Source organism: Leptonychotes weddellii, chromosome 5 (assembly GCF_054177405.1).
Source record: "Leptonychotes weddellii isolate Sample4059 chromosome 5, ASM5417740v2, whole genome shotgun sequence".
In the NCBI taxonomy this organism is placed as follows: Eukaryota; Metazoa; Chordata; class Mammalia; order Carnivora; family Phocidae; genus Leptonychotes; species Leptonychotes weddellii.
The window spans coordinates 149,807,654-149,822,481 of record NC_138373.1 but is presented as its reverse complement, the minus strand read 5'-3'; the positions used below and the strand labels follow the sequence as shown (position 1 = coordinate 149,822,481).

At 55.7% G+C, this 14,828-nt stretch overlaps 1 protein-coding gene and 1 long non-coding RNA gene across 10 annotated transcripts in view; one reads left to right on the top strand and one right to left on the bottom strand.

Annotated features, from left to right (window-relative positions):
- Positions 1-578: 578 nt before the first annotated feature.
- NCF4 (neutrophil cytosolic factor 4) overlaps positions 579-14,828 on the bottom strand; it is an 18,226-nt gene continuing 3,976 nt past the window's right edge. For 3 of the 9 annotated variants that reach the window (XM_081822395.1, XM_081822391.1, XM_081822394.1), the window contains exons 2-12: positions 12,272-12,356; positions 11,789-11,942; positions 9,600-9,670; positions 9,356-9,469; positions 9,046-9,153; positions 6,669-6,796; positions 5,454-5,511; positions 4,684-4,782; positions 2,406-2,536; positions 2,118-2,183; positions 579-960 (exon numbers count right to left, since the gene is read on the bottom strand). In XM_081822395.1, coding sequence (XP_081678521.1) covers positions 765-960; positions 2,118-2,183; positions 2,406-2,536; positions 4,684-4,782; positions 5,454-5,511; positions 6,669-6,796; positions 9,046-9,153; positions 9,356-9,469; positions 9,600-9,659 — 960 coding nt within the window. In that variant the 5' untranslated portion in view covers positions 9,660-9,670; positions 11,789-11,942; positions 12,272-12,356 and the 3' untranslated portion in view covers positions 579-764. Of the gene's footprint in view, positions 961-2,117; positions 2,184-2,405; positions 2,537-3,570; positions 4,037-4,683; positions 4,783-5,453; positions 5,512-6,668; positions 6,797-9,045; positions 9,154-9,355; positions 9,470-9,599; positions 9,671-11,788; positions 11,943-12,271; positions 12,357-13,447; positions 13,722-14,828 lie in introns of those variants that run through there. The other 6 variants (XM_081822388.1, XM_081822389.1, XM_081822390.1 and 3 more) reach the window with 6 other exon arrangements.
- The window catches only part of LOC115938259 (uncharacterized), a 23,914-nt gene continuing 22,829 nt past the window's right edge, over positions 13,744-14,828 (top strand). The window contains exon 1 of the long non-coding RNA XR_014145930.1: positions 13,744-13,833. This is a non-coding gene — a long non-coding RNA (uncharacterized LOC115938259). The remainder of the gene's footprint in view (positions 13,834-14,828) is intronic.

The following is a 14,828-nucleotide window of genomic DNA, read 5'->3' as shown; positions in this document are numbered from 1 at the left end:
AAGGTCTGTTGAATTTTTGTTGAGTGGATATTTTCTAGTGTGCTGTTATGGATTGTATTGCATCCCCCCCAATATATGATGGAGTCCTAACCCCCAGTACCTCAGAATGGGACCTTACATGGAAATGGGATCTATAGAGAGGCAGTAAGGTCAAAATGAAGTGCTTAGGGTGGCCCTAATCCAATATGGCTGGGGTCCTTATAAAAAAAAGGGAAATTGGACACAGAGACAGACATGCACAGAGAGAAAAAGATGTGAAGAGACACAGGAAGAACGCTATGTGAATATGGAGGATGGGAATGATGCATTCATAAGTCAAGGAATGCCAAAGAATGCCAGAAAACCACCAGAAGCTAGGAAGAGGCAAGGAAGGATAGCCCAATGGGTTTCTTGGAAGCATGGCCCTGCCAACATCTTGATATTGGTGGACAGAGCAAAGGAATGGGGCAGTTAGAATACAGGCCCAATACCAGAGCCCCCTTCCCTATATAAATGACCCCTAATTGACGCTTATTAATGAGGATTTTACTCCCTCTCCTTTCTTTCCTCAAAAGATATTGTCTTTCACAGTCTGGACCTTTGAGATGAAAGGGTTTATTTAATTCTGAGACCAAGTGTGCAGATAGACAGAATACAAGCCAAGCCGAGCCGGTTCATGGATTCAAACCAGGAAGTCTGTCCCATGCTCCCAGGCTTTCCTGGTCCTAATCTCCTCGGAGGGCTTCTTACCAAGTGTCCCTCCCTGCCCCAGGGACACCATCAGCTCAGGGGACAGTGTTGTAGACCGCGTAGTCATCCTTCTGGGTGACATGCAGCTTCCAGGGGAAGAGGTGCTTCTGGGAGGGGAGACGTTGGGCCTGCCTCACCATGAGCGCCACGTCCTCGTCTGAGAGAAGCCGCACCAGATCCCCCTGAGCATCCCGGTAATTTAGGGCGATGTCCTCCCTCTGGAACTCCCGCCTGGGTGGGAAAGACCAGGGTTAAAAAAAGATCCGGGGGCCTTAGGCCTAAGCCTCAGGGAGACAGGGAGCAGGGGCTGAGGGAGTTGTAGAGCCAGGATCTAAGAATCAGAAGAGGTCAGAGCTTGACACAGGCCTTATCACCCGTGTGGTCCATCCTCCCATTGTACAGATGGAGAAACTGAGACCTACGGGGGAGAAGGGGCTTGCCCAGTAAATTAGGGGCACAGCTTGAAATGCCTTGTGTATACATGCGCAGAGCTCAGAACTGTCGTGGGGAGGAGGCGTGAGTTTGGCCAGGCACACAGTAGAGAGAATCAAGTTCCCAGAGCTAGCTGTGAACAGCTATGGGGGAGAACTCTTTAAGGATTGGGACTGTCTGATGTGGGGTGCACGAGGCTGGTGACAGTAAAAACGGATACAACCTTTCCATAGGTAACTCGACAAATGGGGTTGGAAGCCTGACAGGCTTGCAAACACCTTGATTCCAAAATTCCACTTCTAGAAACTCATCGTAAGGGAACAATCGTGCCAGTCACCAAATAGGAGAATCACAGCATTCTTTCTGGTAGTGAGAAAGCGGAGGATGATCTAAACGGCCAAGAAGGGGTGGTTACAGTGATTGTGGTGCATCCCCAGAATGACACGGCGCAGCCCGCTGACGTCATATTTATGGGGGGGTTGGAGGTGGGCACTGAGGCCACCTGCGTGTGCATCTAATAACGAGAGGAGGCCTATCTATAGTTCACTTCTTTCTGCCTTTCTGTGATTTCTGACATCTTGTGTTTTTTAATTATGAATAGGAATTACTTTCATAGGAACAGAACAAGGTTATTTCCATTCTGGGTGAATAGGCTGGCTCTTGGGAGGTGGTGGCTCTCTGATGGCCGAGGACCCAAGTCCAAGGCTTTTCGCTAGGAAGACTCTAGCTGTAGCTGCAAATTCACACTCATGAACTGTGTGGCCTCCTCCAAGCCCTTGTGTGTCTCTGTGCAGACCCCCACTCATCTTTGTCACGGGGGGCTGATATCTGCCCGGCAGCGCCAGGCTGGGGATAAGAGAAATGCGAAACACCTAGCGCCTTCACGCGCTGTGTTCCTCCCTCTGTCTTCTCCTCCAGGGTGTCTGACCCCTGCCCTCCGTCCTCGCCCCTCTCACCTCATGAGCTGCAGCAGGTCCTTGAACAGCGGAGTGCTGCTGAGGTCCTCCTCCACGGCGATGTCCCTAAGGGGACAACGGGCAGTGGTGAGCAGGCATCAGGTCGAAGGGGGACACGGAACAAGGCCGGCAGGACCACGCCGGATCTTACATCTTGTTACCCAGGTATGGCTTATCTGGAGGGCTTTTAGTTGGGCGAGGAGATCTGCTTTGGGTCTCAGAGCCCAGAGTGTGATGTGGGGGGTGGGGTGGGGCTGGGGGCGGGTGGGGGTTGGCCAGGCCACGAACTTGGTGGTGCTGATGGTGTCCCCATAGAAGTAGCAGCGCAGCCAGTTGGTGGGGTCTTCTTCCTCCGGGAAGTCCTTGAGGATCTTCACGAACGACTGCGGGAAGATGCCCGTGGCTCCACGGACAGTGCCCTGGGGAGGAAAGGAGGGGCTGCGCTGTCAGTGGGAGGAGAGGGAGCAGGACCGAACCGCCCCCCAAGCTCCCTTATCATCATGTGGACGAGGTCGTATGCAGAAGCAGAATAAAAAGTGACAAAGGTCGCCATGCTGTTCACCCCAAGACATATTTCTGTTCTAGAATAAGTCAAGATCGCACTTTATCTGGGAAGCTGCTTTCATCTAATTCAGTCTTTCATTCAGAGACTTCATGAGCACCAGCCACGTGGCAGGCCCTGGGACTCGGGGTGGATGGCAGTCCCTGCGACTCCTTCCGGGAGCGTGTACTGTAATGGGTGATGGCCACTGCGCAGGAAGTAGGTGAGCTTCACGCTGAGCCAGTGGCCAGGGTGTTAAGGAGGAACCCAGAGGAGGGGAGAGGAAGAGGTGGTCCCTTCACTCACTCATTCATTCATTCATTCATTCATTCCGCAGATAGCACAGAGCAGCTGCTCTAGAGCCAACGGACAGAAAGTTCTCTCCAGCCCTGGCCATGCACGACCCAGCCACCGCCTGTGTTTTGCCCACATGTTCTCTTAATCTTCACAACCCTAGAGAAGACATATTATCCCAATCCCATTTTACAGACACATAAACTGAGGCTCAAAGTAGTCCCCTCACTCCTCCCCTGACCCTCCCCTTAACCTGAGGTCAGAAATCGGCCAGCCTACTAACATAGAGAACTTTCAAGAAAACAGGAAGGTAACAAGCACTTCCTATTTCTGGAGAGTTTCTCAGCAATACCCAGTAGCACAGGGTCCCAAGAGAGGGCTCCAGGACTGGGGTACAATCAAAGCTGCCAAGTCCGTGAAACCCATGGTCCTCGGGCCTCTCTAGCCCCTGGACGCCAGGGACCCTGCCCTCCCCGGAGTCCCCCTGGGGCCCGTCCCACCATCTCCTTTAGACACCTCCTGCTTCAGGAGCCTCAACAAAAGGGAATCTTGTTTAAGAACAGCAGGACCCAATCCAAACAGCTGGAACCAGGGCCAGGGCCTCCCATCTCCATTCACTGAGTCAATATGAGCCCCCGTAGGGGCCAAGCATGTCGCACGTGGGGACGAAGCAACCATCGAGACAGGGCCTGGCGTCGAGAGTCTCATTTCACCTTCCCAGCAGCCCCGGCACCAGCCAGATGGATGCATCTAGGCCCTCTATGGGCCAAGCCCCCAACAGCTGCGCCTCGGTCAGCCCTCCCAGGGCCGCGATGAAGAAACTGCCCGACAGCTATCTCCATTTACAGAGAAGGAAACCACAGGGTTGAGCAATGTTCCCAGGGACGCAAAGCTAGTTAAAAACAACTAGGAAATGACACGACAGTCTGACTCCAGAGCTCAAGGTCTGCATCACTATCTTTTCTCGCTGCCCGCAAGGCATCCCAGATGACACACCAGTGAGTCTCAGCTATGGGTGATTTTGTCCCCCAGAGCCAAATGTCTGGAGACACTTGATTGTCAACTGCAGGACTGCTACTGGCATCTAGTGAGCAGAGACCAGGGATACGGCTAAACCCCTTACAATGCACAGGATGGCCCCACACCAAGAACAATCTGGCCCCAAATGTCAACAGTGCCGCGGCTGAGAAACCCCGTGATAGACCAAGATATTAAACTCAGTAGATTCACCGACTTGCCTGAAGCAACTGTTTGTTGGCATCAGAACCAAAGGCAAGTGTGGTCTCCAGAATCTTCTGTTCCAGTCACACACCTGCCTCCCCCCCAGCTGCCCCCATCCAGCTGTTCTGATTTCCAGGACTATCTTCAGAGGGCATCTCTTCCTGGAGCATTCCTTGACTCTGTCCCCTCTGATTTCCCCCACAACCAGACCCAAACAACCTCACTTCCAACTTACCTCCAACCTCACCCCCAACCTCACCCTTATCCTCATTCCCATGCATACCTCCACACTTAGCCCCATCCTCAACTCTAACCTCACCTCCAAACTTATCCCCATTCTTAGCTTTAACTTCACCTCCATCCTCACCCCCATCCTCACCTCCAAACTTACCTCCAACTTCACCCCCATCCTCACCTCCAAACTTACCTCCAACCTCACCTCCAACCTCACCTCCATCCTCACCCCCATCCTCACCCTTAACCTCACCCCCATCTTCACCCCACCCTCACCTCCAGCCAGTCTTTATTGATCCGACTGAGAAGGATGATCACATCTCCAACTTTGAAATTCAGTTCCAGTTTACTGTTGCCAGTGAAGTCAAACAGGGCCTGGGAAAAGAGTGGAGTAGGGCAGGAGGAAGGGAGCATTCATTGAATTCCTACGAAACTGCTTTGCATACTTCAGCATCCCAGTTAACAGATGAGGAAACTGGCTCAGGGAGCATGACTGACTTGTCTGAGGCCACTCCATTTGTTAGTGGAGGAGCCAGAATTAGAATCCAGGTCTCTCTGACTCCAGAATGGTGCTCCTTTCAGACCTGGTGGGATGAGCACAGAGAGGCAAGGATCCAAACTCCCTGGGTCGAGCACCTTCCTCAGCCCACCCAGGCCTCAGTGTGGGCTCCAGTGCTCCCATAAGCCCAGGGCACTGACCACACTGTTTCCACATGTGTGTCCCCAGGGAGCTGGGACCTCCTTGAGGACAGGGCCTGGTTTGAGTCACCTCTGACGTTTCAGTCGCCAGGGTGGGGCTGGCCTGGAGGAGGCCAGGAAAGCTTGCTGAATGGATGACAGATGGCTGCATTCCCCTCTGCCTGAGTGCTCCCCATATCACCTCCTGTCAGCTGGGTTGGGCGCCCTTAGGGCCGAGGCTGAGGTCCCTCCAACCCACAGCACCCAGCGCCATTTGTGGGCACACTGAGGGCGCCCAGGAGGAGGGGTGCAGTGGCGAAGGGTGGAGCCCAGAGGTGAGGTGGGAGGCCTGGCCCAGTGGAGGTTACCTCTGCTCGCGGAGCTGCCATGCGGTCAAAGATGGCACCTTGTGGGGACTCACTCTTGCTGCAGAGAGAAAAGGAAGGCCCGTCAGCCCTCCTGGGTCCCTCAGGGCCTGGCTCCCTGCTTCTGTCCCCAAAGCAGCCCCTCATCAGGGGCAGGAAAGGCAGGGAAGGGAGAGGCTGTTAAAAATGCAGCTACAGTTGCTCTCTGGGCCATCACACACACACACACACACACACGCACGGGTTCCCACTGCCCATGGGGGAGGGACTGTATCCCCTTTGTGGAAACAGAGACTCAGCAAGGAGGTGAGGAGGAAGATACACATTTGCTCAGCACCCTAACTTGTCAACCCTTTCACATCTGTTCTTCCTTCTACTTCCCACACCCAACCTCTCATTTTTCAGCCAAGGAAATGGGTTGGAGAGGCCCTCTGTGCCAGGGCTCGGGGCACAGGGCTGCCGCGTGGCTCAGCTGGAATTGAGGCCTGCCTGCGTGCCCCGGGGAGACGGCTAGGCACCGAGAGGACACTCAGAGATACTAGCCTGAGGAAGGAGGGAGGCCCTGGGAGGGAGGCCAGGGCTCAGGAGCACTGTCCCTGGAATTCTTAGCAGCGACGGCCTGGCCTCTGGAAGCCCAGCCCTATCACAGTGGCTTGGATTTTCTGTGATTATTTTCTGCTTAGGAGGGAGCTGGAAGGGAGTGGTGGGCTCTTCGGAATCAGTGAGGAAGAAGCAGTGTCCCCTGGGGGCCCGTGTGATACACCAGAAGCCACAGACAGCCCCATGGAACTGCATGACCGGGGGACCGGGCATCCCAGGATATACTCTGGGAATGTCTGTGGAGAGAGCAACTCCTCCCTTCCCTGCCACTCTCCACTCTCTCCAGGCACCCCGAGTCCTGAGGCATCCCCACTGGGGACTGGGACACCCAACTCTCCCCATCAGTGGCCCAGCCCCTGTCCTCCGGTCCTCACTGTCACACACATCAAAATGTACCCACCTTCTATCCCTCCAGGCCCTGTGCTCGATTTTCCAAGCTCACCTAACAAGCTGAACATCCTGGGGTGTTCAGGGATAGAACTGATGTCTAGTTTTTCTCTTCTTCCAGGGAAAAGACGTACCTTGGCCGTGGGGCATCTGGGACAGAGCGCCCAGTTAGGAACACCTGGTAAGGGGCCCAGGGCCTGGCCCGCGGGAGCGCAGCGGCCGGTCACTTACACTTTCCGGGTACGCGGCCGGAGCCGGCGCAGTGCTTGGGGCACCTGCTCTGAGTCATAGGATGACTGGTAGAAGAAGATCCGGACGTCCTCATCCATCAGCACCCAGATGGGCAGGCTGAGGAGGCTCTGCGTTTGGGAGAGGAGGCAGGACAGGGGGGTGGTCAACAGAAAGGTCTGGACATCCCAGCCCCTCTGCCCCATCCCCATCCCCCACCCTGGTCCCGCTCTTTCTAGTACCGCTTTCTCTGCCTGATCACAGAAACGACATATTTCATTTCATACAAGACATGTAACGTTTCAGAAGCTTTCCTCCCGGGTTCAAGATCAGGAGGGGACCAACTGGCTTGAGGACAGTTCATTTGGAGAAAACCTAAAGGCCTCCAGACACAATGATAATGGTAATGGCAGGTAAAATGACGTGGAGGTGACTGTCCAGGCACCACATTGAGTGCCACACCAGGTGACCTCGCTCCGTCTCACAACAACCTGAAAGTTAGTGCCAGAGAGGTTAGGGGACCTGCCCGAGGCCGCCTGGCCTAGCGAGTGACAGTGCCGGGCCACCCAGAGCCATCTGCCACCAAGGCCCAGCCCTGAGATAAAATATCAAATAATAGTGGGAGGAAGGATACCTCAAATGACCCAAACCAACAACAGTTGGTGGTATTACAGCCTAAAAAGTGCTTTCTGATACTTGATCTCATACACAGTTGGGGAAACTGAGGCTCAGAGAAGCAAAGGACCTGACCCAGTTGGCAGAGCTAGGAAGCAGTGGACTTGGGACCCTCACTCAATCTCATGTTGGTTACACCCACCACTAGGCTCTCCGTGAGGACGCAGAGTACCCAGACCCTGGCAGTCATTCCCCCCAAACTGCACAACGCACAGGTCCCCGGGAGTACTCCAGAGGCACCTGGACCCCCTCGGAGAATCCCATGGAGGCAGCAGGAAGGGGGAGACCTGGAGGTCCATCCCGGAGGAACTGGGAATGCAGAGCCCGGAAAGGACATGGCTGTCATCTGGGGAGGGCTGGGAGGTAGCCCAGAGATGGGTTTAAGGGCACAGACACTGAGCCAGGCTGGGGCCTGGGATCAAATCCCACTCACCAGCTGGGTGACCGTGGGCAAGCGAGCCTCCGTACGCTCATTAATAAAGTGGGAATGATACTAGCGTCTGCCTTGTGGGATGGCATAAGGATTGAATGAGTGACGTGTGCACGACACTTAGAACACCACCAGGCATCTAATCTAACAGGTGCACCGTCAGAGCTGGCAAAGATCGCTGTCACTGTGGCTTTCGTTACGACATAGCGCAGTGGGTACACAGAGCCGCGAGTTTGAATCCCCAACCCTCCTATCCAGCTGCTCTACCACACGGAGTGAGTGGCTCCACCTCCTCGTTTGTGAATAGGGTGAATGGCATCTAACTCACAAGTTATTGAGAGAAATAACCAAGTCTATTCGTTTATCCTACAAATGTATATCAAGAGCCTCCCGGCTGCCGGTCAAAGCACCCCACATCGTTCCAGGCAGGGGTCGTTATCACACGACCCATATTCTCCATGAGGACAGTGGGGAGACTGGTGGGTGGACGTTACAGGGAATCAGATTTTTCTAATAGCTGTCCGACAGGGGACGAGCAGGGAAGCGTGGTAGTGAGCTCCCCATCCCTGAACCTTTCAAGCATAGGCTGGGGTTACCCATAGCAGAGATTCCTGCACCGATTGACTCCTGGGCTTTGAGGAACCAAATCAGACAGAAAGGATGGGATTCCTCCAGGTGTGGGAGGAAGAGCCCCAGCTCCACGGCCTCATCCCTCCCTCCAGAGCTCACTCCTCTCCAAGCCCTGCAGGGGGAGAGAGGAGCCTCCAGCCACCCCGAAGGAGAAGCTGTCACAGCGCCCCCTTGAGGGGAGATGCCTCCATTGCTGTGGCCCAGGGGCTTCCCACGGTCCCTCTTCTCTGCTCAGAGCCCAGGATTCCTGCAGCCGCTGGAGAGGGCTGGGGCTTCTCCTCCTGCCTCCCACCTCCCACTGCTCACTCCACTAGGAGTTATGATCTCTCACATTCTGGAAGCTCCCAACTTCATTCCCCTCCCATGAGACCAGCGAGCTGGAGGGACGGCCATATTTCATAGGTGAGGAAACCAAGGCCTAGAGAGGATGAGCCACTCGCCCCAAATCACCCAAACAGTCAATGTCAGAGTGAAGACTGAAGACTCCTAGCTCTGTGCCCTTCAGCCATGAGAGTAGAAGAGGAGGGGGAGCCCTCGCTGGCTGGGAGGGTGCCTCTGTGCTATGAGGAGGGCTTCCCTCTCCAGTTTCCTAAGGTTGCCATCAAGCCATGGCTTGGATGCCTCTAGTGACGGGGTGCTCACTACCTCATGAGGAACACTGTCCCTTTCTTGCACAGTCCTGATTGGTAGAGGGCCTTTCTTGACCAGCTGGTCTCTGCCTTCAAGGTGCTTCTGTCTCTGTGCTCTCATCTCCTAGGGATGCAGACAGTTTACAGGTTGGGAAATACCCAAGGGCCTTTCTCTAGTTTGTACAAAGGCACTCTGTGAGAGAGCTGAGGCCCTGGCGCATCACGCCTCTGTTACATAGGCCATGGTTTTATGATTTCGTGACCCACCTGTCCTTCTCCCCACTGGCCAGCAGGTACCTTGAGGGCAGATACTGTATCCTATTCACCTCGGTATCAGAACACCTGGCAGACACCAGAGTTGTCAATTCAAAGTGTGGTTCCTTGTACCTTCTCCATTGCTTCTGCCTCTCTGCCTGGAGCCCCCAGAACACATCCTGTTTCTCTCCCCAGGGGAGAAGATTAAGGTTTGAAGATGGGGCCCATCGGAGCAGGAGAGCCAGCTCCCAGGCCACATTCAGGGGTGCTAACTTCCCAGGGGCCCTCCCAGGTGCCAAGGTGACCCACCGCTACCTTCATGTAGGCGTTGAGGGTGGGTATCCGCATCTCCGCGATCTCTTGTTTCACACCCATGTAGACTTTGGCTGTGGAAATGCAAAGAGCTGTCCTGGGAACCTGGGCCAAGACTACGGTCTCTGGGCTCTAAGCCACCCACCCAGGCCAGGAATCCTCCCCACTGGCTCGGCCGTGCTGAAGGGGCCACCCCACCTTTCAGCTTGCATTCTCTGGGCTTACTGTCGCCAGCTGATATTTTCCTTGTTTTACTTATTTATTGCCTGTTCCTACACGTGCGCATGCACACACACACACTCACACGCACACTCACGATTCTTGGCTCCAAGAGAGGAGGAGCTTTGCTTTGCCCACAGCTGAGTCCCATCACCTAGGATGGGGGTCCTCAACCCCAGCTACACATTTAAGTCACCCAGGGAGCATTTAAAAATCTCATTACGTAGGACTTGCCCCAGAATTATTAAATCAGAATCTCTGGGGGTGGGACTTGGGCATCAGAATTCTCTAAATCTCAAGGTACTTCTAATATGCCCCCCAAGGTCTAGAATAGTGCCCCCTACCAATCAATATTTGTAGAGTAGATGAATGAATCATTCCTCAAAAGCAAGGCAGCGTGTTTAGGGAGAAAGGGAAACAGATGATGGCTGACCCAAGACAAATGTCCTCTCCAGGGGCCTTAGGCGGGGGGGCCTGGTAGAACCATCCCCCGAGAACCCCCAGCAGAAGGCAAACAAACGTCTGGCTCTGTTGCCTGTGAGCTGGGCAAGGGCTGGTGTCCAGCAGGAGGGCAGCATCTGAGGTCTGGGGTAGAGAGGCCTTTGGGACTTAGCAGCAACAAGAGAGCAGTTAATCAGAGGTCAGATTACCTCGTTGCAGGGAGGGTGCTGGGAGGGAGAAGAAAGCAGGGGATGGGGCTGCAGAGAACGCCTAAGAACCTTCCCAGAAGCATCAGAGAGGGTAGATTCTGTAAGGAGCTGGAGGAGCAGCTGGTGAGGTAGGAAGAGACCTGGGAGGAGGTCAGGGAGAGCTTCCCAGAGGAGGAAGCAGGACAGTGAAAGTGAGGCCGGGATATGCCCACAGAAGTCCGACTTAACAGGTTACGGGCCACCGTCCCAAGGGGAATTCAGTGGGGCAGTGAGAGCAGAAACCAAGCTGGTGGATGAGCAGGGGAGGAGAGGGGAAAAGGGGGACAGTGAGTGACTCCTAAAAGAAAGGAGATTTTGAGGGCCGTCGGGGGTCAAGGGGGCTTATGGCCGGAAAGCCTCCTCGTGGCACAGGCTTGTCTAAAGACAGGAGAACTGAGGTTGTGGGAGAGCCTGGAAGAGTCCAAAATAAGGAAAAGGCAAGCTTTTCTGGGGAAAGCTGCCGAGGAGGGAAGGGCAAAGCTCCCTGGAGCCTGGCGGGGAGGCGGGCTCAGAACAGGAGGGTCCCCCTTCCCCTGCAGCCCAGAGACAGGGAAGGGGCAGGTGCGAGTGGAAGTGGCTCCGAAGGAGAAGAGAAGCCAGGAGCCCCTGGGGGACAGCTTCAGCTCCTCCGGGAGATCTGCCAGGACAGAGAGAAAGCAAGAGCAAGAAGGAGGCAGAGTGTGGAGCCTGAAGAAGGAAAGGTCAGGAAGTGTCTCTGCTATTTGTGGGAAGGGTGCTTGTATGCGGCCTGCAGGGTGTGGGGGGCACCCCGAGACCACCCCATGGACCCGGCACCCCAACACTCCTGCAGGGCTCCAGAGGGCAGGCGCCGAGCAGCTAGAGATTTGGGCCTATCCGAGGGGCATGTGTGGACTGAGCTGGGGAGAGAGGCCAGGAGGCAAGGGGTGAGCGGGCTGCCCGGAAGCAAAGATGGGGTGCCCACAGTGTCCCAGCGGAGGAGGGTAGGAGGGGGAGCCCCGGGGAACTGTGGGAGCTGGGTGGCAGTCAGAGGGCCGCTCTCAGACAGGGCTGCAGGGGGCGCTGAAGGTGAGTCCGCGCGATGCACAGGGGATGGATGGCTGCAACAGGGTGGCCAGGAGGTCAAGGGCGACGAGGCTGGAGGCGGCAGCCTGCAACTGCCAGGAGGGGCCACGGACGGATGGTTGGCATGGAGGCAAACCCGGAGTAACCCCCAGGACCTGGAAGCAGAGGCCGAGGGCCACAGCTCTGTCGTGTGGCAGGACGCCCGGCTCCCCGGGCTGCGGGACTGGGACGGCCGCCTACCTGGGAGCACGGGCAGGTTGCAGGTGAACGGGCTGGTCTTGTTCTCCGGCCCAAACCGCTCCTCCAGCTTGCTCTGCAAGGCATAGAACTGGCGGTAGCGGCGGTAGATGAGGTACTTGGATCCCCCTTTAGTCTTCACCTCGATGACAAAAACCTAGGGAGGACACAGGCCAGGGTGTAGGGAGGCCGGGGGCAGAGGAGGGTGGGGGTTTGAAGGTCCGAGAACTAGAGCAATGTTTCTCAACCTCGCTATTCTGCGGGGGGCCAGCTACTTCTTTGGGGGGGCTGCCCTGTGCGATGGCTGGTGCCGAGCAGCCTCCCTGGGCTCCGTCCCCCAGAGGCCAGCAGCACCCCCGGCCCCAAGCTGGAGTTGTCAAAAATGTCTCAAGATATTTACTACGAAACCGCCCTGTCGAGAAGTTAAGGGGATGAGAGAGTTGGAGGTTTGGAGGTCAGAAGCTGAAGGTCGGGGGGCTGTCTTACAAAATAGCTGGTGAAGCCCCTCTTCTCCTCGATGTCCGCGATGTTGGCAGAGACCGCAATGTCGTCGGGAAGCTGCTCAAAGTCGCTGAGGGAGACGAGAGGGAAAGGAGCCTGGTTACCACCTGATGGGCTCACTGGGCCGAAGTGGGCAGAAAGGAACCAAGAGTGTGTCCGGCATTCCTTGGTCAACACCGCTTCCGGAGCCAGGCTGGGGCACGGACCGGACACTTGGAGACGGGGCCGTACATCAGCAGCCATATTACGGGCAAGCGAATCACTCTGTGGCTGCGTTATTCATCCAGGAGCAGCGCATCAAGTAACGTCCATCATGTCAGACCCTGGGCAAGGCCCTGGGTCATGCAGGGAGGAACAAAGTCAACGCATGTCCCACAGAGAGAATAGTTCATCATGCCCAGGCTGGGAAAGTCCTCACAGAGGAGGATGTGGTGTTTGAACCAGGTCTAGAAGGTCAAACAGAAGGTCAAAGGGGAATCCACCAAGTAGGTCCAGGGGGTTGGGGGAGGGTCTTCCAGGCAGTGGGAACAGCATATGCTAAGGTTTCAAGGCGCGAGGAGTGGGCTTGGGTCTAGTGTGACTGGAGTTAGCTGTGATCAGAGACTGAACAGGCAGGTGAGGCCAGGTTGAGGAGGGGCTCCAGTGCTGAGCTAAGTAACTCCCGTAGGCAACAGGGAGCCATACAAGGTTTCAGAAGAGAGTAAAAACAGTACGATCCCGGCCTATGGAGGCCAACTCAGGCAGCTGTGTGCAGAGGAAAGGGAGGACAGAGACGGAAGGGACAGATCAGCACTTTGAGGCCCCGGAGTGGTACAGCTGAGAGATGGTGGGGGCTGAGCCAGACACAGAGATGCAACCCTTGGTGGACACTGTTTCATTGTCGTGTCCTCTGCTTCTTCCTGCTAATCAAGCTCCATTTTTTTTTAGCGTGGCAATGTGCCTAGCCTCAAGGTGATAGGCCATGATTGGTCTGAACCAAACCTAATAATCTCATTCCTTTTCCCAGACTCCCCTACAGCTAGGACCAGCCATGTGATCAGTTCTGACCAATGAGACCTAAGAGGAAATCTGCACTGGGACCTCTCCAGGAGTGTTTGCTTTCCTGATCCAGAGGGAGGGGCAGGCCAGCATGGGTTTCCTCACCTTCCCCCTTCTGCCTACCTTGGAAGTAGGGGTGCCGTCTGGACCCACAGCAGCCACATTGCCTCCATGAGGCAAAGACAGGAGGAAGACCAAAGGAATCTCTGGGATTCTGGTCCTGAGGTCACTGAACTGCAGCAACAGCTGTGGCCTGCCTCTGGACTTCTTGTCATGTGAACAAATAAGTCCCTGTTTGTTTAAGCTCCCACGAGTTCCTCGGTGCCCTGCAGACTTACACATTTCCAGCAGACACGCCGCCAATCTGTGAGTCATTCCTGACCAATGGCCAGCAGGGTTTGGGGACTGTTTGGATTTGGAGGTGAGAGAAAGGGCAGTGTCAACCATCTCCTGCCCAGGATGGGTGGGAGTGGAGGAGTGCTGACGGACTGAGTTTCGAGCACGCTAATGTGAGTCCCTTGGGCCCCCAGGTCGAGGTCTGGCAAGAACTCTTGTGACTCTGGCGGTCAGTGGGGGCAGTTGGGGATGGGGGTGGGGGTGGATCTCTGCTGGAGTCGGGGAGGTACCATGTACCCGTGACCGGTGGTAAAGACCGCCCCCCCCCGGAAGAGCGATCTGTGAGCAGAGGGGGCTGAGAGGGACAGGTGGAGGACGAGAAAACAGACAGCCAAGGGGACAGAGAAAGAGTAGCCAGGGGTCGCCGAGTCCTGAGCAACTGGGAGACAGGATGGGAGTGGGGGTGGGGCTGCCACATTCGCAAGCTGGCCAGGCCCTCGGGGAGATCGGTTTCCCAGTCCGCACACCCAGTCCCAGCTGCTGCGGGTCCCCACATGGCCTGGACTGCGTGGGACCTCCGGCTACCTCAGGACACTGGCAGCTGCTACTGCGGGGGGGGGGGGGCACTCAGGGTGGCAATGGATAAGCAGAGGAAATCCCCACCACTTCCCGAGCAACTTAGTGGCCACTGGCAGCCTCCCCACTCACTTTCCACACATGACCCCATGGCAACACCCTTGGGAGAAGCTTCCTCCTCCACTTTCTCCCCAGGGGCTGTGCATCTCATGGTTATTTCATCTGCAATAGGATGGGGGTGGGGGCGGACAGGAAGGAAGGAACCAGAGCATAGAAATGGCCCTGGGCAGGGACTCGGCCAGGTTGGGTCATAACTACACTTAACAGTTCCCTGAGTGTGCGCTGTGCACCAGATGCTCTTCTGGTACCTTTTTACAGACAGGGAAACTGAGGCACAGGGCAGTTACAGAACCTGCCCAAGTAAATCAAGAAGCTAGGATCTGAGCCTAAGCAGAATTTCGTTCCCAAACACCGCCACACTGCTCCTAGTTTGCTGCCCCAACAGCTCACTGCACACACATAGACAAATCCCAGCCCCCCCACCTCAGTTCCCCCACCTGAGGTAATAATAATAATAATAATAATAATAATA